The sequence below is a fragment of the Arvicola amphibius genome, chromosome 5, assembly GCF_903992535.2.
Source record: "Arvicola amphibius chromosome 5, mArvAmp1.2, whole genome shotgun sequence".
NCBI classification, from domain to species: domain Eukaryota; kingdom Metazoa; phylum Chordata; class Mammalia; order Rodentia; family Cricetidae; genus Arvicola; species Arvicola amphibius.
The window spans coordinates 95,349,835-95,372,057 of record NC_052051.1 but is presented as its reverse complement, the minus strand read 5'-3'; the positions used below and the strand labels follow the sequence as shown (position 1 = coordinate 95,372,057).

General features: G+C 45.3%; 1 protein-coding gene across 1 annotated transcript in view; it reads right to left on the bottom strand.

Moving 5' to 3' along the window:
• Positions 1-234: 234 nt before the first annotated feature.
• Positions 235-22,223, bottom strand: part of Znf521 (zinc finger protein 521) — a 161,501-nt gene continuing 139,512 nt past the window's right edge. Inside the window, exon 5 of the mRNA XM_038331566.1 lies at positions 235-418. Within this exon, the coding sequence (XP_038187494.1) occupies positions 389-418 (30 nt within the window). The 3' untranslated portion in view covers positions 235-388. The remainder of the gene's footprint in view (positions 419-22,223) is intronic.

Below are 22,223 nucleotides of genomic sequence, written 5' to 3'. Positions count from 1 at the left end.
CGAGGCTTAAGCGTAAGTAAAAGGAAGTCCAGCCAGAGTCACATGATAACAGTTCTTTTAAGTTTTGTCTTCCTTGAAACATTATCTCTTAAGCCATTTTGTTCACTTTGAAAATCTTGCCTGAATAGGGCCCAAGTCCACTTGTCTTTATAAGACCGTTTTAGCATCGACGACATAATTACATGTGCAACACTTTATATACAAGGAGTCTATCTGGTGCTCAGAAGTTCCAACACATGAACATCCAACAGTTTGATAATACAAGTTGTATGATACAATACAATGCTTCTGAAGAATATACATTAACAATGTAAGTTTCGTGCAAAGAGTAAAACATGTTCCCTTTTTGTGCCGCAAAAGTCCTTCTCCTTGAGAGGCTGTACTTGAACTAACTGCTGTGTTGGGTCATCGTATGATTCTGTAGAGAGAAAAGAAAGAGGGAGAAGCTTCAGTGATATTCTTCCTACTGGAATGAGCATAGGTAAGTGCTGTAGGTACCCAATGGTGTGGACTGTCATGTTTCTGCATAGGGATGGATGCATTGATTCCATCCTGGACCAGTGAGGTTCAAACAGGCTGCACTGCCTGGGTGCAGTACAGGTGCGCTGTTACTGCCACAGAGGTGAGGGAAGAGGCAGAGCCAGGAGGCTCTGGGAGGGGACATGTTGGTAGTACCCCACCTTTTCTCTGGCTGCAATGCCTCCTCCAGATACCCTCCCTCCCTGTACCACCTCTACCTATCAAAGCACAGCCCAAGATTCAATGCCCAGGGTACCACAATTTTAAGAGTTTCTTCACCTGCATATCACCCCCATTTTTGAAACATGCTTTACTCTAATCTCTCTTAGATAGTGAATGTTGACAGCTGCGGCTGCTTTGTCTGTCCTCAAATGCGGGTATTGAAGAATAGAATTACCTGGCTGATGACAAATGGTCAGAAAGCACTTCCAGCACCCCTGTGAAGGTGGGTGGGATCTGTGGCCATGCAGGATGCTTTAACATCCCAGCAGCCTGTTTTACCTCCCCTGCTTAGGGTGCTCATGTTTCTCCCAAGGCTTCTGGGCAGCATTCGACAGTTTGGTACTCCTCATACTAGGCACACTGGTAGGTCCTTTTTTGGAATGGGTAACTTCTTTCCAAATTGTGAGAGGACACCTGGGACATGTGTCCAGCTGGAGGAACAAAAGTGTGCAGGCATTCTCCAGCTGCAAGCACGGTGCTAAGGAGGGTCCAGTCTTCTACCACAGAGGGTGGCCACGGGCCTCCAGCTTTTCAACGGAGAAGACCGAACTTTGGAAGTGGTCTAAGCTCCTCCCCTCAGACTTCCCCAAGCAGTTCTGCCAGTCCTCATTCACGCGTCTCTCACTCCTGATCAGAACTCTGAAGCCTAGCCTGATATATTACCCAACTTTAAGCGCATTTCAATTCTCTGACTTTCCAAAGCCCTCTGGCCTGCTTATGCTGCACTCATCTTCATGGGCTTGCCTTTTTGCCTTATGCTGGGAATTTAGATGTACCTCCATGCATTCCTATGTTCATGAAAACCTGTGGCATACTGGTTCACAGCTTATTGCACTTAGTAGAAAGGACCTGACCAAGTGGATAGATATGGGCTATGGGACAAAGCATGGCTCCTGCCTTGAGCTCACTGACGTTCTCCTGGTCTAAAGAGGGAAGACACATAACCATGTAAAAGTTCCGTGACATGACCATTGTGGAAAGGAACACAGACATGCCATGTATGTTCCTATGCCTGCCGCGTCACCAGGGAAGACTTTGCAGCAGCTGGGGTGGTAAGCTTATATTTTCACTGAGTCTGGAAACTGACTCCAGGAGGACACTGCAGGTTAAAGGACAGCTCATGGTAAAGGCAATGAAAGAAGTGTGTGTGTGTGTGTGTGTGTGTGTGTGTGTGTGTGTGTGTGTGTCGGCCAAGATCTTCCAGAGGATTCAGAGGCAAGAGTACTGCATGAACTAAGGACGAAGGGCGGTCTGGGCAACATTATGAGGAAGTTTTAAGCATCATTAAAATGTTCAGATTTGGTCTTAGAAGTGAAGAATACCTGAATCAGAACACTTTGTGAGATCTTTGCTGCCTTTAATATCCCTGAAGATGGCCACCCAGCCAATTGTGCAGAGGGACAGGCTGCACCACCAAGGGCTAGGTAGCTGGTACTTCCTGACTGGGGCTGGTACACCAGCAAGACAGTGGGGAGCCACGGGAGAGGCCAGGGTCCCCTTCCTTGTTTAAGACTTAGCTTTCTGTTGATAGAGATGAACAGTGGGAATAGGTCCCTTCCCATGACAGTTGCTGTGTGGTGACCGTCTCGACTGGGGAGTGAGCTTCCGGCATAGAGCACACTAGGCTGAAGACATGGTGGAACACATCACTCGTGCCAAGGCAGCTTTATATAAAACTCCCTTGCTCCGTTCTCTTCAAAGGATGACGTTCTCTCTAGTACTACTGGCCTCAAAGTGCATTTAAGAGTAAACTATTTTTATGCCAGCTCTTTTGTCTGGGTATTGATTCTGAATATGTCTGGGAGGTGTTTTTCTGAAGGCATATTAAAAATACTGATGGGAACACAAAGCTTTTCTATTTTCTCAGAGATCAACATAGCTATGATTAGAGGTTTATAAGCATTAAAATGTTAAAACCCCAAACTACACTACTTCTGTTGGTATCTTAAAGTCAAACATGGTTTCTGAGACAGGTCTGAACTAAAAGAAAAGCAAAAAACTTATAAAGAATTATAAAATATAAACACAAGAAGCTAGGGCACTAATAGCTAATGATGAGGTACTGGCGGCTGCTGTTTAGCGCTTTGATTTTTTTTCTGGAAATAATGTTTAGAACAATTAACTTATCTGTATCATTTTATTTTTAAATTTCATAATGTGGATCGCCCATCTTATTTTTTGTCCTGTTTCTTCGCAACAGACACGTGTACAGAGCTAGCTTTTTTTAACAATCACACTAAATATTTACACATCTTTTTACATTTACATTTACAGGTCCACATTCTATATATGTGGATGTATTTTAGCCATATTACTGGAACGCACCGAAGTCACTGATACCAAGGTCTTAACACTTTGAAGGCTGAGAGAAGCAGATAAAACAATTTTATGAAGGGAACAAGAGCAGGCTTGGTAAACACAAGCTTCTACCAAGCAAAGATCCATGAAATGTCCTCTCAATAGAAACAGCGAAACAGCTGGTTTTACAGTGCAGAGATACCTGCATATGTGAACACCCTTCATCTTCCCTGTGTTAGAACTGCAATACCGCTGAGGTATAGTGCCCGGCAATAGTAACTTAAAGAAGAAAGGTTTGATTTGGCTCACAGTCTGTGGATACAGTCCGTCACGGCAGTCGGGATGCGAACAGCCTGTCACGGCAGCCGGGATGTGAGGTGGCTGGTTGTACTGCAACCAGAGTTAGGAGGCAGACAGCAGCAGACAGTTGTGTTTAGCTTGCTTTCTCCTTTTTATCCCACCCAGGATCTCAGCCCGTGGAAAGGTGCTGCCAACAGTTAATGTAGGTCTTCTCGTCTTAATTAACCTAGTCTAGATAATGCCTCATACGTATGCACAGTAGCTAACTTCATCTAGATAATCCTTCACAGGTGCCCAGCATTTGCGTCCCAGGCAGTTCTAGGTCCTGAAAGCTGACAATATATAGCATCATACTCATTTCCTGGTTTTCGCTCCAGCCCACTTAAGGGTCTCCTCCAGTCCTGGCTACACCCCACCCCCAGTGACAGCAATTCTCACGGTGGGAAGGAGGCATATTCCCAGAGGTCCATGGGAAATGGGCATATTTCTGTTGGGGAAGGGGACGAGAATTCCAGATGTTCCTGAACCCTCTCAAGGGATTTCAGTGGAGTATCTCTGGGACATTCCTGCTTCTTGTACATGTGCCCTATTCCAAACCCACTGAAAGCACAAATGGCCTGATGTAGAAGGAAGGACGGTGTGTGCACCTGAGCTACACATTCATCCAGTCACCTTGTAGGTGTGGGTGAGAAAAGACACAAAGACACAGTCCCCAGATGTGGCCTTCAGATGCCAGAGACATCACTGGCTGGGGAAGGCCGCCGAGAAGCCAGCAGAAAGGGAAAATGTGGAGAGCAGAAGTGGGGAGCAGAGAGGCAGCAGCAGTATGGCTCATCGCTGCCCTGGCAATAGACCACCGCAACCGCACAGAGCCAGTATTGGGAGAGACGTCAGGATACGGATGCTCAGGAGAAGAAAGCAGAAAGCACCATCACCAGAACTCCCCCCCAGAACCTCTGGGGCAGAGCTCTGAGCTCTTTAGGTCTGAAGGAAACCACTTCGGTAGAACAAAGCAGTGGGTAATCTCACCAATTTTACACAGCAATTCACAGTCCCCAAAGCACTTTAATGCAATGACAGGTTATGAGAAAAAATATCTGTTCCAATGAAGGCAAAGTGTTTTACATAATCGAGAGGAACATCAGAGCGACATTGGTGGAGGTGGGGGGCGATGACAAAAAAGGAAGTGGAAGAGAGGAAAACTTGTGCAATCCCACAGAGAGCCATATTCTACTCTGCAAAAAGCCATCTCCTGGAGACCCCATGTCTAAGTAACTGAAAATTGAAAACCATTAATCCCAGTTATGAACAGTTGTTTTACGCGAGGGGGGTTGTGTTAAAAAAAAAAATCAAACCCACAACATACCTTCAAGTCTAAGACAAGATCTATGCAGACCTGCTAATCTAACTGTGAGGTTCCAAGAACACTCTCCTCATTGTAAGGGGCCCAGTTTGGAAGGAGTGTGTGCTCGCTCTTTCTTTCTCTCTTCTTTTTCCCCCTGTAAATGTGAAATTAAACTTAGAAGCTAAAAAACAGACGAGGGCCTTAAAAATTCCCCTCCTAGCACTATGTATTTCTTTTTAAATGTGAGATGCCTTTCATTTTACAAGACTGGAATTCTCATTTTAGGCTTGGCACTCTAACAAATGATTAATTCAACTTCATCTTTCGGAGGGCTGACCACATTTACTGGTCAAACGGTTTAATCCTATTTTAAATGCACTCCAAGAGAAATATTTTTTTAAATAAAAATAAAAACCCATGGTCCTCTGAAACTGTTCACCTTGCAATTCTGAGGTGATCCAATTTTCCTCACATCTAGATGCAATTTGAATTTCTTCACCTAGAACCATGCTAAAAGTTAAGCTTCGAAAGGGGTACAGACAAGGAATTTATTTTCTCAGGACTAAAAAAATTAGATTTACATCCCAAAAGTGGTACCCACAGATTATCTGGACTTTTCCAAATCTCTGGCAAACACGGCCCCTCTGGCCTTGGTTTGCTAACATTACGGAAATGCTCGGTGGCCGCAGTAGTCAAAGCAGCCCTGGGATGGGGCTGCGAAAAAAAAAAAAATCTGTTGATTCAAAGATGTAAACCTTTTTTTTCTCTTTAAAGCAAGACTTGTCTATTTATAACTGCTTCTGCCAAAACAAATATAGACAAGCTCTAGGAAGCAGGAGAGAGAGAGAGAGTCAGTGTGTTGTTATTTTTGAAAAGGCGTGAAGAGGAAGCAAGAAGACAAAAAAGGAGGCGTTCCCCACTAACCCACTGCTCCCCCAGTTTACACTGTGGCTAGACTCAGTTTAAATGAGGTGCTTCCAAACTGATGAAATCGGGGCACAAAAACAAAGCAAGGCAGGAAAGAAACAACACAGGAATATAAAGATTAAGTGTGCTGTGTCTTTTCAGCAGATGGTGACAGCGCTGTGACAACATGTTGGTTTTTTCCCTTTAGTTGAAGAACACAAACATCCGCAATCAATCTCCTCTGATTAACTAATTATATTACCCTTCCTTTTATCACTTGGGTTGGCCGTTTATCTGTAAACACAGAGGCTAATCAGTATGCTCTCATTTTCCTCAGAAGCACATTCCGGCTCACACTCGGCTTTCTTTTCAGGCTGTAAAGCGAATTCTACATCACTGTCCACCCCGGCTTTTCCATTATTTATTTATTTATTTTTAAACAAAAGCAATTGGTTTCCAACAGCCTGGATAATAAGTCTTTTTGACCTGCCTTCTTCTTTGACCCAGAAGGTCACCCCTGTGCTCGGGCACAGAGCTGACTTAAGAAATACCTCCAAGTCGTACGTTTCATCTCTTGCCCACTCAAAATAGAGCTTCCTTTAAATGTGTCTGTACAGGGTCCCTGAAGGCCAAAGAGGCTTCCCTGTAGTGGGCAATGGAGGGACAGAAGCCTCTGCCTTTATTAATGAATGCAGGCCATTATGAGTCTGGCTGGCTCCTTCCCTGTTCCCAGAAGCATATACTGTACGTGACTTAAAATGCTAGAATATTGACACAAAGCGAGCTGGGCACCTCTAAGGAAAATTACTCCTTGGATATAATGTAGGCTCGTAACAGCTATTAGAGTACAAAATAAAACCCGCTGGGATCAGCCTGACATATACCGCATTCTACCTAGTCCTCCAACATTAGAAGAATTTCTTTCTGAAGGCATTCCAAGGACAGCATTAAACTGACTTTTGTAGCAATCTGCAACAGCTTTTTGGCTTAGAGCTTTTAGTACTAAATCTCTGGTTCAAATCAATATAAGTACTATATCTTCTACATTAATCAATACATTAGGTTCAATACATGTTCTATTAAATTATACTTTCTAATCAAGAGTTTTACATTTTTACCCTCTCTCTTTTTCATTCCCAACTTCTTCTCTGCTAGTAAAATGTCCCGCAAGTGGACGCAGAAAGTGACGGCAGGGTGCTGGGCTATGGACCCAGGATGATGCGGAAAAATTAGTCACAAAGGCAAGGGGTGGACCTCCAGCATTTTAATAAGGTCACCAGGAGACGAATGTTAATAATGAAAAGCTTCAGAGTCCACACAACCAGGGAAGTTCTCATATCTTCAGATCTGAAGGAACAGAATCCCCATAGCGCTGTGAGGGCAGCAAGAATGTTCTAAGAACCGCAACAAAGACCTGAACCAACCCATGTTCAGTCATACCCATTTGCACAGCAGCCATCATGCACTTCCTGTTGGGAGGAATTTTGTACAATTTTGTTTCCACAGATCCTACCTGGGAAACATCAGGAACATGTTTGTGGACGTGTACATTTTCATGAGATATGTTCGATGCATGTTCTTTTATGCAATATCTCTTATTTTCCCTTACTGATTTTATGAACAAATAAGAAAGTAAAAAAGACAACCAGTCTACACATATAGCAGATTTCTTCTGACGAGGAAAGCTGACCTATGATTTTACAGGTGAAGAATTTACTAGAACTCTTCTACTGTAACACAGAGGTAGCATTTCTGGCCCACCTATCATGATCTGCATCCGGTCCCTCTTTAATGCCACAGATTCTGCATTTCTGATCATGCTTGAAGTCACAGCATTGCCCTCTTTATTTTTGTCATGTGAAACTATCATCACTATGAACTTGCAGAGACACTGATGCATTTTCTTTTGACATTTAGCAATTGACATGGGCTTGAGCTGACATCTCAGAGCATTTTCTGGGTGACACTAAGATATATATTAAAACAAAAGTGAAATGGCATCACCAGAAAAACACGTGCTCTGACAGACAGAAAGGGACAGCCACACTAGAGTTTGTTCCCCCACAAATTTCAGACTTTAGGCCAGTTTCTCAAACAATTCTGGCATTGAAATTTCTATCATCTTTTTCATAGGAAGAGAGCTAGAATTCTGGTAAAACTCACTGATGGACACAGTTCTGGTTCTTCTTTGGACTTTAGTGTTAATGAGCCTAGAAAGAGTGAGTTGTACCGATTCTCTTGCATGCAAGAGAGAGCAAGTTCATGAGCTGATGCCCAGAAGCGTTCCAGGAAGCCAGAGTAAAATGTGGGAGGCGACGTATTACCTTTCTGACTGTTGTATGAAACAGATGCCATTCCTGCCCTAAAAATAAAGAAAATTAGAGGATTCCAAAAGAGCAACGTGGGCTTGTCTTACTACAGGTTTTCCAAGCCTCAGCTTTGCAGACATTAGGAGACAGACAGTTGTGGATGCCCTGGGCACTGCAGGAGGTGTGTTGGTCTCTACTGTAACGTGTGTCCCCAGACATCACCACGTATCCTCTGGTGAGACAAATCACTTAGTCAGGAACCATTGCTTTATGCTATTTGGAAAACATGTGAGCATAAATAAGTGAAAGTTTGGAGATAAGGAAAATCTAGCATGAATTAAGTTTAAGTTTCAACAGGAAAGAACTGGCCCATGGGCAAAGGAGAGATGTAGAAAGTTGGTCCAGATACCGTGAGGGGATACTGTCATCTCTACAGTCCTCACTTGAGAACCACACAAGTTACAAAAACAAACCCACAAGAAAGTTCCATAATGGTTTACGTTTATGATCTTGAATTGGTCTGCATGCGTAGCTAACCTTTGCTGGTGTTACCCACAGGCCACAGACTGGACATACCTTGCTGCAGTGTTGAGCAGCTGCCTCTTGGAGCCTTTGCTGTTGACTTGTCTTTGACATGGGCTTACTGAGTTATGATCAAGTTGGAGGTTTTGATTTGTTTTTTTAATTGGAAATATATTGAGCTTGCCATGTTGTGCTAGGGTGTGCTACTCAGTCTATGAGATATGCCTGTCACCTTACAAAAATAGTGTGTCCCACAAAGAGACACATAAATACCACACAGGACTGTACTGCACGGCTTTTAAAAACAATGTCATAGGATGAATGTGGGCAACTGTTCAGCAATTCTGCAAAGGGTCCTTTGAGATGTATTATAAGCGACACTCCTTGTGGGTGGAACCAAATCTCCCCAGAAATGTTCACTCTCTCAGCAACTTACTCTCCATCCAAGCAGCAAGGACGGCCCCCCTCAGGTCAAGGAAACAACAGTGCCCAGTGCCCAAGGATGTTCGCACTGTAACAGTGTCCACCGCGACCCAGCAATTAAGTTTTGAAAGTTACTATTCAAGGTGTGAAAATGAATGTCTATTTGGAAAGAACCCAGAGGCTGCACAGCCACGTTGGTGGCCTTTGTTTACTGGCAGGAGTTATTGTAACTGGGTAGAATAGAGTGCAGACACGAAAGCGTAGCTTCCCACTTGGGAAGGACCTAAGAAACAGTGTCCAGTGGACATCTCTGAAGAGATGAAGGATGTTCCTGGACATCATCCATACCATTTTCCAAGAGAGACAGGGGTAAAAGGGAACAGAGCTAGGGCCCTCTGCCTTCTGTAAGGTGCTAAGTCAATTTCTTAGAGAATTTACACTGGTCTGGTGCTGGAGGAGGTAAGGAGGACAGGAACACAGGCGAAAGGGAGAGCCACGGGGCAGGAGACAGACTTTGTAGACATCACAGGATCCAGTGTGCTTAAGATCTATCAGGTCATGTAGACAGGCAGGCATCAGTTTGGAAAGAGCTATGTTCAACACATTATGATTTTTTGTTTGTTTTTAGAAAGGGTCTCATGTAACTCAGGCTGCCCCCAAACTTATTATGTAGTTGAGGATGACAAACTGGTCTTCTTGCCTCTGCCTCCCAAATTCTGGGATTACTGCATGAGGTCACATTTTGCTCTTTCTTTAAAACAAAACAAACAAAATGAACAAACAAGCAAGCAATATTTAACCAATCTAGAAAATTTCACAGTAGTTTATAATGTAGTTAAGAATTACTAATTACCTGAGCCTTAGTTCAGTGTGGGCCTTCAGGAGCAAAGAGTAATTACTAAGAGGTGCGACTTCTACATTGGAGCATACAATAATCCCCAGTACTGTGACAATTAAGCAGTATAGAGAAATAAAAGAAGCCACTTCAAAAGGGCAAATTATACTGCTGGGCTACATATGAGCAATGCTAACAAGGAAACAGCTCCCTTTTCCAGGAAGACCTTAAAAAGAATGGCACAATTTCAGCTCTAACTGTTCCCCACACCAGAAAGGGTGGAAATTCTCCTCTTTGGATGAATGGTGGAAGACACTGGCGTCTTGGGGGTAAATGCGTGCCTTCCAAGTGTCAGTTCCCAAGTTCAGTACCCCAAACCCTGCAGAAGCCAGCTGTGCCAATGCGTGTCTGTCAGCGCAAAGCAGAGGACAAGAATAAATTCCCTGGGTGACACTCTGAACCCCCAATATGCACTGTGGCATGGTAGTATCTTTCTGTCTGTCTCTGTCTCTCTGTCTCTGTGGGACAACACTATAAAAAAAAATTAAAAAAAAAAAGAAAAGAAAATTTTACTTTTGGAACTCACCACCATTTGCATCAAAACTCACAGAAAGTTTCCGACTGGAAGAACAGGCCAAACGAAGTAAAGTGGCCACTGGGAGATAGTTAAAAGGACAAAGTTGATTTTTCTTTTTTACAGTCAATCAACAAACTGAGCTACCTGCTTACCTGCAAGGAGTCAACAGGAAAATGCAATCATACTATACAAAGCAGAAAAGAGAGGGACCAGGCCCTGATGATTCTGCCTCAGACCCGGAACTCCAGTCTCAGTGTATTGGGGGACAGAAGGTGTAACAGACAAGGCTGTCTACTGTGATATTCGGGGATTAAGTCAGCTCTGCAGACAGATGTGTCCACACACCAGTTGTTGCTAGGCCTTAGTTTTTTTTCCACTGTAATGTTTAATTTATCACACTGGAGCTTGCTAAACCAGAACATCTGTAAACAAGCTTAAGAACGACCTCCTTCCAACTCTACATCGGTGAACAGTGCCCCCTTCTTCGTGCTTCAATTTTAATACCTTAAAGATAAATAACTGCAAGAATGGGGACGGGAAGACTCGCCTGACGTTAATGTGTTAATCCTGAGCGAATACAAATTTCCTTTCTGCCATGCATGCCGCTGGTTCTCCCAGCTAAATAAAGCTGGATTCAGGCATCTCTTTCCAGACAAACACAATTAAACAAACTTCTGCTAAATATTAACAGACTTGGGTAGTAATTAGCAACAAATAATGGGTGCTTAGATTGATAGCTGCTCAAAAATACCCTCTTATAAGCATTACAGATATGTGGCTCCCACCCCCTCTTAGATTTTGAATCCTGGAAGGATTACTTTTTAATTTTAATTTTTTAAAGAATAAATCCTAGTCACTCTCCTTAGCTCAATATCTGTGCTTCTGTATTTTTTTTTTTTTTTTTTGAGACAGGGTTTCTCTCTGTAGCCCTGGCTATCCTGGAACTCACTCTGTAGACCAGGCTGGCCTTAAACTCCTTGAGATCCTCCTGCCTCTGCCTCCTGAGGGCTGAGATTAAAGGCATGCACCATCACTGCTGCAGGCTCAGTCAAGTTGGGCTGTCCTGTAGTCAGCTGCAACATGTCTCCTGCTCTGTTTGTAGCATGGCTGTGTGAGGGGCCCATTGAGATGCAGTTGGAAACTGAAGGGTGTGGGAGCTAGGCATTGATTTCAAAACTGTAAAAACTGACTGGCAGCCTTAGGATTTCAACTCTGGCCATCAGACTCGAAAGGTCATCTGATTAGAATGGGAAAGGCACCCAGCACTGGTGATTTATATTCAAAGGGCAACCTTCTTGAGGAGAAGGAGCCGTGCCTCTTTCTGCCTTTCAACATGATAGGGCTGGGTTCCCGTCAACTGAACTCCAATAATTCCATAGATGGAATGTACTGAATTTGGAGGAAGCCCCCCCCCACACTGTGTGTGTGTGTGTGTGTGTGTGTGTGTGTGAAGGGATATCAGGTGCTCTGCTTTTGAACTGTGCCCTATTCCTTTGGGCCAGTCTCTCCCTGACCCAGGAGCATCCCATTCTTTTCAGCCAGGCTGGCAGTCTCCCCATCCCATAACTGGCTTGCAGGTGTCCAGGCGTGTGTAGCCAGCCTTTACACGCATGTGGAGGATCTGAACCCAGGACATCCAGCCTTTACGCGCATGTGGAGGATCTGAACCCAGGACATCCAGCCTTTACATGGATGTGGAGGATCTGAACCCAGGACATCCAGCCTTTACACGGACGTGGAAGATCTGAACCCAGGACATCATCACACTTGCACAGCAAATGCTCTCACCAGGAAGTCATTTCCCAGACATACCTGTTTTTAATTATTACACCATCACACTCTCCAGGCATGAGTCAAACACACTAAAAGATAACAGAAAGCCCGTTGCCTACCATCATCAACCAAATAATTGTCTGCTAGGCCAAAATACAGCATCCTGGTTGATATCAAACAAGCGGTATTGAAGATGAGGCACACCCTGGGGTTGGGAGTGCCTGTGTGTGTGTTTCCATGCCTAAGCAACCCTTTGCTGTGCAGAGAACTGAGTTATATGCAGGTATGGGCTCCACAGTTAGAAGTCACACTGCTGCTGTAGATCTCTCTGCCCCTTTGGAACATTCTGAGATGGGGGATATAACTTGAGGAAACCCCTAAGGAAACTTGAGACTGTGAGTGCAAACATGTCATTGCCCCAGGACAGTATTTGACTGTCTTGCACTTTAAATAAAACATTCTGGTTAGGAAGGTCTGCTTATTTCCCCCTTGCTTGCCTGCCTTTCTGTATATTTTCATATGCTGCAGACAGCTTCAGGACCCCTTTCTCAAGTCTCCCTCTCTGTGTCTCCTGAACTCATGTCTGTTTAGCGGCCGCTCACACAGGCACCAAGAGCAGACAAGTGTGTCAGGGGCCCATGTCTGAGGACAGCTTGGTGGAGCTGGTTCTCACCTTCCATCATGTGGATCCCGACGGATGGAACACTGGTTATCAAGCGTGGCAGCCAGCACGGTTACTCACTGAGCTACCTGGCTGGCTCCGTCTTTCTCATTTTCTATGGAAGCCTGCTATGTTTTGCTCATATCCTCTCTCCTGCACACCATTTCAGGTATTTCAGGTCTTAAAAATGACAGAAGTATCCCTCCACCAACGAGACCCCCACACGTGAGCTCCCCACGCTCCCCCCACTTCTGGACACCTTTTTTGCTTTGCTTCTCGGTCTTCTCTTCGCGACAGTTTCCTCATTCCTCCAAGTACTCTGAGCTACCAGAGAGGCGGCCCTTTAATCCCCCCACACAGAGGTGTGCTGTAACTATGGAGAGAGCAATCTATAACCCTCACATCCTTATACAATTTGCTCCTCCAAGTTAATTTGAATTCATTACAATAAAGCGATATAATTAAAAAAGGCACTCTTTAATGTGAAGTATTTAACATGATCCTGGAAGAACGACAGTCTCAACGAGCAGAGGGCCAGGCGGCAGGACAGTGCACGCTTAGGCAAATTCAAAGGTGAGCTGTAAACAGTACACAGAGCCGCGCTGCCGCGCATAAAGGGCCAGGCAACAGGAGGCCTCGTTCTAATCAGTCCTCAAAGGAGCCTGCCACACACAAGTGGCACTTATTCTAATTTAAGGCCCCCGAGCTTGCTTCGCTGTTGCAAAATTTATAAAAGAATAACTTCATTAAACCGCCTGGTACTTCAAACACAAACGCAAACCAGCCGTAGCACAGAAGGCGCTGGACAAGAGGAGAAGCAGACCCAGGGACTTGTGAGCCCAGGCACTGAAATAGAGTCTGTGCTGGGGTGCTTCTCCATCTGATGCTGGGGCTGCTGGGGCTCCCTGGGCAACCTTCCTTCGCCAAGGACTCGGGACGCATGGCGTTTTACTTCTGTCAGGAGACCGTTGTTCTTGTGAGCCTGCCTAATAACACTGAAAATCACTGCAAGCAGTCGGGCAAGCTGTGTCACACGCAGGAATACAGCTGGCAGTACAGGAACACTGCTCAATGTTCCTTTCCGGGCCTGAGAGGGGACTGAGTCTCTACACTCCACCATTACAGCTTCCGTTTACTTGGGTATATATTTCAGACTCTCTTAAGCTGTTGCAAAACTAATATTAAAAAAGGTTTCTCCTTAACTCTGGCACTGAAGAAGAAAAAAAAGCAATAATACGAGTTAAGGGGTAACAGATTTCTGCATCCATGCATGGTGCTGGAAAAAAAAGGCACTAGCGTCCTAAGACGCACACGCTTAAGAAAGCGTCTTTTCTCTGCGAATCAGATACTCTAGGAAACAGTACAGTGCAATGACTCCAGGCTGGGTTCCACAGCTACAAGGCAGTCTATGTTACAGCGGAACTGCCGGTAGATTTTGCAGAATCATGTATGTATATATGAAATGCAATGTAAAGGCAAATCTCACCGCTTGTTGATGCCTGCAACCTTTTGAGACTGTGGAAGGGCACACAAGTCAGACTACAGCCCTGTCCTGAGAGAGTCCAGTAATGAACGGCACCTCTCTTTTCCCATTCAGTGTTCTTATTAAAGAACTGGTGCTAAATTTTGCTTCAAAGAGGATAGAATAAGCATTCAGAAAACGCCCAAATGACAGTCCATGGATGGATAAGAGGAACTGGCCTTAGGGGAAATACAACTTATACTTCTGCAAGGATTGTTAAAGAAAAGAAAAACAAAACAAATCTCCAAACAAAGGCCAGCTCACTGCCTTTCAGTACTTTAGAGTGGACGCCTTTGGGTCTTGGTCAGAAGCAAGACCTATTGTAGGAGACCCATGTCAGATTGGCTGTAGGACAGATGGATGTGAACACATAGAGCTATCATCCATACATACACTAGCTGTGAGTCAGACCACCCCCTGGAAAAAAATCCTGGCACAAATTCTCCAGCTCCTCTCTATCCAAATAGCATGCGGGCGTTCTCTTCATCCTCTCCACAAGTGAACTAGGGCTAGTCAGGTGGAGTGAGGGAGCTAATTCAATTACAGACAGCCTTTATTTTATAATAAAATATGGATTATTGATCTTGTGGAGCCATTGAGGCATGATGTGGCAAATTTAGGGCCTGAAACCTTGAAGCTCTAAATTCACAGCCGTTTTATTCCTTGGTAGTTTGGAAAGCAGTAGAAACTGTTTTCAGTTGTGGAAACCATCAAGAGGAAAACTCTGTTAACTAATTAAGCCCGGTGTTCCAAAAGGAGAATGAATTCAAGGTTAAGATAGAGGGCTAAGCTGGATCTGGGAAGGATTCCCCAGATGGGGACAGTTAAGTGACCCCACACTGTGTGAGCAGAGAAGACATTCTGGAGACTGGGATTCACTTACTGGGCTCCTTTCTAACATCCAATGGGATCCCGAAGGCAGAGTGAATGGCACCTGCTTCCCATTCAGGTTGGCACAGGGATGGCAGGCTTTCAGGCGACCCTGGGTTATCCTAACAAAGCCCTTTGTCTCTGATCTGAGGGAAAAAATGCAAGGCTCAACCCCATATCAAACAGCCCTAAGTAAGAGGGTCACTGGATAGGTGAGGTCACAGCCAACCCTAAACAGGAAAGAAAAAAAAGGAGAACTAGGTGCTGTCTATCCATGGCCCTTGGTCTCTTGTAAATCTGCCCCAAGCTAAGACATCAGAGAGGACTGTTATTTACATTGTGCTACACAGTTTGGGCACCATCGTTCCCCTAATCCTGTAAACTTCTCGCTGCTCTTCCTACCTTCTGCTCTCCTTTGTGGGCCATGTCTACCCCAGCTCCCTGTGTAGCAGCGCTAGCACAAACACGCTCCTCTCTGCTTTGGTAGGCACCCTCCTGCACTCAGGTAAGCGCACACGGGGTATGTTTCCATGAAAGGACCAAGGATGGATAGGAGACGATGCCAGTGCAAAGTTGCAGACGGTTCATTCGGCTGCAGTCCAGAAAATGAATCCAATTTTTCATTCTGTCATTATAAATATTTCATTACAAATGGTACTGATTTTCTACAACTGTGGTTAAGCAAAGGGCCTCCGTGTGAATATTTAAGGAAAAAAAAAAAACCCTAGGAGGAGGAAGACAAGGAAGAAGAGGGAAAAGGGAATGAAAGGTTAGCAACCAATTAATTTCTTACTTTAAATGTAGAAGGAGGCTGGAAGAATATAACAGTGATGTAGAGTGTGACTCAAAGAGGAAGAAAAAAACATTTACTCTGCTCTTCTTCTGACAGTTTCTCATAAAATATCTGCAGTCCATCTATCTTTTAGTACTCCAGGCTCCTCTGGAGAGCAGAAAATGGCGGTTTAAAGCTCACTTCAGTGCCAGTCTGCGGGAGATTGCTTTCCACAGGACCCCCGCTGATGGAGGCCTAGGGGAAGAGGCCCAGGAGTTATTCAATCAGCCCGAGACTCTGGGGCGGCTGGGGGTCCTTTGAGGGCTGATTATAAAGCTGCCCTCCTGTTGCCTGCCTCGGAACAGAACGAAATGAGCAGCCTCTCGCTGAGAAGATTCTGCAAGAAGGAATTTCACCTGTCATGGAGTTTGTCAGAATTTCAGGATTTATCTTGGTGCAAAATTAATAAAATACCAACCAGGAATTCAGGCTGACTACTCGGCCGTGTCATCTCAAAGTGATCTTTCACCCAAGAAAACCTGGCTGGTGAGCCCAGCCACTCCTGCCTGACGTTTTCCTCGGGAGGGTGAAGGAGGTGACAGACACACCCGGATGGCAGAACGGGATGGCCAGCCAATTACATGCAAGGAGGCCCCTGGGTGACCTCTGACCTTGTCATGGCCCTTCCGAAGCCTCTGGAATTAGCTGGGGTCTGAGCTTCCTAAAAGCATTCTGGAAGCTATAGCACAGTAGGTCGCCTATGGCATCCTATCTGTTAAATCAGATGCTGCTTTTCCAGACCCTTTGAAGGGGAAGTGTATCAGTGGATCATGTTGATGGCACACGATCAGGAAGCATCGCAGATGAATCTGGAAAGCATCGCAGATGAATCTGGGATTGCCCGGCAACAAGCAGGTCTAGGTTCAGATGTCCTCTCCTGTCTCAATACCTTCGGGCTTCCCAGAAAGCATGGAGAGTGGGGGACATGTGAACGCATGGCCTCCTGGCTCAGGGCTTCTCTGCTCTGGCCACGTCAGAACACAGCTATTTCAGTGACATTCTTTGAACTGAGGCCCAGGAAGTCCCAATATAGCCTGTGCTGGACCTCAGGAAGGGGTGACATGTCATCACAGACAGGTTCTATATGTAAGGATGGGACGACATTCATGCCACTAGCTGGTTCAAATCCACGGAGAGAGCAGGAGGCGTTTCTCAGAATCATGGACTCAGTCAGGTCCCATTGCCGACAGTGAGGGCTGCTTGGGAAGAGGATGAACTTGGTTTGTGCTGGCTGCCTGTTTGTACTGCATCTCTAGGCTCCCAGGTTTCCAGGGTCACCTCTTACTAGATGGTGATTGACAGTACATTTCCGGCCGAGTCAGCCATGGTCTTAAGGCATTACTGCTTTTCTGTTTTCTGACTAATATTTTCTAAATGAGACATTCACCAGGGCATCCTGCCCGCCTCTGTCTAGTCAGGTAAGAGCGCTGCTCTGTTTTGGAGAACACCAGGAGATAGCATGTGAGGGAGGGGAGGGAAGTGCGGGAAGTGCACTCGCTTGCGCTCTCTCTCTCTCTCTCTCTCTCTCTCCTTCCTCGGAAGTGAGTGCACAGATGGTGGTGGGGACGTAGGGTGCTCTCAGCAGGCTTCACTGGAGATGCCTTAACTCCACAGAGGGAAAAGGGCTTCCCACCAGTAGCATCATGAATTATAACTGAGTACAGAGAGAGGTCTTGGTGCCTGTCTCACAGCAAATGTACTGTTCTATTTTCCAGCACAGTGACCTTTCACCCTTATAAACTCAAAGCATCGTCCAGCATACTGATGATATTTAATGGCACGAGTCACCTTTTATATGTGTCGATGGCACCCGGGCTTAGCCAACGCACCCAGGGTGTAGGTTGGTCAATTATAAAATCGGGTTTTGCTCATGTAGAACAGGAAGCCTTTGATGGTGGAATCAGGTTTCCTGGGAAAGATGATGGGCTCCGCTGGCATGGCCGAGGACTTACATCCATGCAGGAGGGGGCTGTGCAAGGAAGAGGACGACAGTCCCCGCCCCTGGCCCCTGCCGGGAGGCAGAGAAAGTGCTTCACCTTTGCAGGCTCTCCTGGATGCAGAAGCTGAGCCTAATGCTCCCCGTGCCTATCCAGTGAAGTAATCAATGAAGGAGACGGGTTATTTCAGGCAGTGCGAGATTCCGCTGCGTTAGAAAAAGGACTCCTTTCCTCTGCTTTTCACTGTCGTTTAGAGCTCCAGAGTTGTTGCCCCGAACGACAGCACCGCGAGCAGGGCTTTTAAGCGCCATTCATCTCACCCACCCCATCTCAGGCTTTTACAGAACACCGATTTCCCTCCAATAAGGGGAACTTACTCCTTCATAGCTGCAGGGCACAGCCTGTTACGAGCTGTAGATTCGCTGCAAATATAACAATAAAGGGTACAAATGTGAAGTCCCCTCAAAATACACGGCTGGCTCTGAAGCTGCCTTGCCTTAGCAAACCCGATCAAGGGAAGCCTATCAATCTTTCTCCAAACACTCACAACAGCTCATTGCTGGGCGGCAGTGCGCAGATCATCACCTCGAGGGATCCGGAAGATGCCGGTCTGAATTCTCTGCTCATTTCAGGGGATTGATAGTTAAAGTCTGTGATTGTCATCTCTCTTTCCCTAATTGTCACAACAGTTGGGTCTAGATGTGGTGTTTTCCAATAGTCAGAGGAAAGTTTGCAAACACCAAGGGTCTATTTTTGGCACTTAGTCTCTGCTAATGTGAGGAATCGACCTGCGTGTAGAGTAAACATCTAAAACAAGAATGCGTGTAGGAATTCCATGAGTCTGTCTGGAGCGCAGGGTGTTCTAGAAGTTGGGTTTCCAGCTTGCTCCAACGGACCTGACTACAAAGGTGCCCAGGCAGAAGCCCCTGTTTGGAGGATAACTGTGTCTACAGTCACTTGTTTCTAACGGAGGCAGATCTTATGGTGCTGTGGCAGCAGGCTGCCTTGGCAGCGCAGAAGAAGACTACAGGGCCAGAAAGGCCCAGCCAAGGCAAAATGTGGCAGAGGTGACAAACACTTCCAGGGGGTGGGGAGGGAGGGAGCGGCAGAACTGGCCGCAGCGCTGTCTGTACGCCCTAGCTGGATGCGCCATAAAGTCGGGCTGATGGCAGTTCAGAGATGGCCATCTGTCGTCAGCTCTGGGCCAGACAAAAAATAATGGAATGGCAGCTTGCTTACTACAGCGCTGCTGGAGGAGGAAGCAGGGCCTAGAACAGAGAGGTGGTGCTCCCTTTTTAATAGTGAAGTGCAGCCATCAATATGAACATCAAGAAATTAATGGATGGAGAATTTTTGAAAACTGAGCTAGTGGGGGAGTAGTAGAAACTATTCAGATGCAAATAAAGTGTTTTCTACTTACTGCAGTTACCCCGGCTGCCCTGATTCCGGTCACATTAACCACTTGGTTCTTGGACGTCTCACTACCAGGACACACGGTGGAGCAGTCAGGGCCAGACTTAGAAATGGGTGACCCAGGTTGTGCCTCCAAGCGTGCACACACAGATTAGACATTTGTCGGGACAAAATGGGTAATTGAAAATGCTTTTCGTCCAAATGAGTTCCTTGTGACAATCACACTTACCTTTTTCATGCTTGTTAATTTCTAGATGTAGTTTCATTAAAGACAAAACAAAACGACCTCACCTTATGATGCATTGCGAATGTGAGGTAACTGCAAACTTTCCCTTTAGCATAGAAAATCCCTAGCATTTGCGGCAGGGGCAGATACACAGTAAGGGAACAGTCACACCAAGGTTAGATTACCTATGCCCCATTTTTGTGTCTGACCTGATTAACTTTCTGCCTTCACTGGTAAGGCCAATCAATCCTGATTGAATTATCCAATATTAACAGCTGAAAGTGATCAAAACTAATGGTGAAAACACAGCACCAATCAATAAATCAATGCAAATGATTTGGTTCCTGGAGATCCGATCAAATAAAAGAGATAGATCAATTTAACCACTGAGCAAATTAAGTGGAAGTTGCCCTAGTACCAGTTTGCTTCCAAAGCCCCACAGGCCCACAAAGCAAAGAAATGAAGCGATGTACGTAATGGGCCAGTTCCAGAATCATGCACTCATTTGACACAATTTATACTCTTGCAAACCATGGTGTCTTCCTGACACGTTTAAGGGCTGACTAGTAGCTATGGAGAGGCTCTGGGTGTTAAAGAACTGTCGCGCCAAGGGGTGCAGGCCAGAATAGCAGGAAGGGGAGGAGTGCTGTGTCTTCACAGACTGTCCTCCCAAGGGGTCCTTAACAAACGTGACAGGCCAGGTCCAGACTGAGTAGGGGCAAATCTCCATCTGAGGCCGCAAAGGAACGTCCTCCGAGAGTGGGCAAGGCAGGTTGGGATTGTGGCTTTTATGGTTTGAATGGGGATAATGACAACAACTTTCATGTATTGCGAGAAATAAAAACTAACCTCTTGAAATATACAGGAGAGCTGTGAGGAGACGGGCGAGACGGTCAGGACAGTTTTACAAGTGTTCTATTTAGGTTTGCTGCAAACCGTTTATGGAGAGATTTCAGGCTCAGGTGGTGGGAAACATGACAACAACCTGAATAGTTTTCTTCAGTCCAACCCAGTTTCCACCTTGCTGTCTATAAAGAGGCAATGAAGGAAAAACAAAACAAAACAAACAACAAAAACCCCTTTTCTTGGACTTAACTAGAGGGAGTTGGCACAGTGCTTTGAAATAAGACTCCTGGAAGCCAGCTTGTACATATACTTGTACAGTCATATGCTAAAAAGATAAAATAAGACCTATAAGATGTGTGGCAATTGTGAATAGAGAGGATATGCCTAACAATAACTCAAAGCATGACTGAGAAATCCTGCCAGAGAACTAGGAAACCTGAGGAAGTTTCTGATCTCTAGGAGAGAGATTTTATTTCCAGAAAATGGCCAATCTTGATTTTGCTTTCTTGGGTCAGCACTTGAAATGCAGGATGCCAGGGAAGCACTGATCAATGACGGTCTGATGTCTTCCTTACCACCCCAAGGAAGGTGCCTCCCAGGACTTTTGGGCTGGAGAGTACAACAGCCTCTGCCGGAATCGTTCTAGCAATAGATTACATACCATCTTATATAAGAATGATTTGTCTATATTGTATCTTTGAAAGTTGACTGTAAATATATTTTAAGTTATTTTTGGTATCTCACAGTATGAATGGCATCATGGTACATGTAAGATATGGAATTGCGTATTACCCCCCCAACCTAATAACATCACTGGGCCTAGTGTACTTATTGACAAAGACTCCGAAATGCCCCAATACACATAATTCAATGCTCTGAAGCACATAATTGCAGCACCTGTACTGAAATGTCAACTGAGAACCAGGTTTCAATACTGTGCTGTTGTCTTGTGTGCTCCTTCTCATACTCAGCAATTCAGTTTTCTCTCAGAAATGTGACCATAAAACTCAAGCACTAGTAAAACTGTGGCATGAAAGATATGCATCAAGATCAGGTGACAAGCTTGGAAAGCGACTTGAGGGGAAATCAAACGCTGCAAGGGCGTCCCCCACCCACACGCCAGGTGATGCTGTATTCTCTATGTGCACATACTGCCTTTGCTGCACAGGAGTTGAAGCCCAGCTAGGCCAATCTGTTCTACCACTCTGCATGAACTTCCCCTACCTCCACTAACCCCTCCATGATGGCTGACTCCCTCAGAAGTGCAGAGGGAGAGGCAGACTCAAACACTGCCACTCAGTTGCAGCTGTTCCAGAGCTGTGCCCGGAAGAAGGATCGCAGTGAGAAAGAGGGCCCATTTGACAGGTTCCTAAAATGCTCACCACTGCACAAACCACTTTGGATACAAATGTGCATCGAAGGGTATCGCTCTAGACCACATCATGCCCTCTTAAGGCAGCAGCTCTACTATATTCTGCCTTGAAGATTTATTTTACTACATCATTTATGTGTGTGTGTGTGCACACATCCAGGAACTCCATGTGCAAACACTTATATAGTCCTTGTGAAGGCCAGAAGAGGACATCACATTTCCTGAAGTGGGAGCTACGTAGGCAGTTGTGAGCCACCTGACATGGGTGCTGAGAACCAAACTCAAGTCCTCTTACAAAAGTAGTAACTGACCGGAACAGTGGAACCAGCTCTCTAGCCCCATAAATTCTGCTTTAAAAAACCCTGCAGTCTATTAGGGAAACATGTGAAACCCCGAACACATTCATTCATTTTCCAAATAACATAAAGTTCTATTTGTTGAAATAATGGGCTTTTATTCCCAAATACCTTTCCCTTCCTGCCACATGCCTTGGCTAATATATCAGGTTTCCCCAC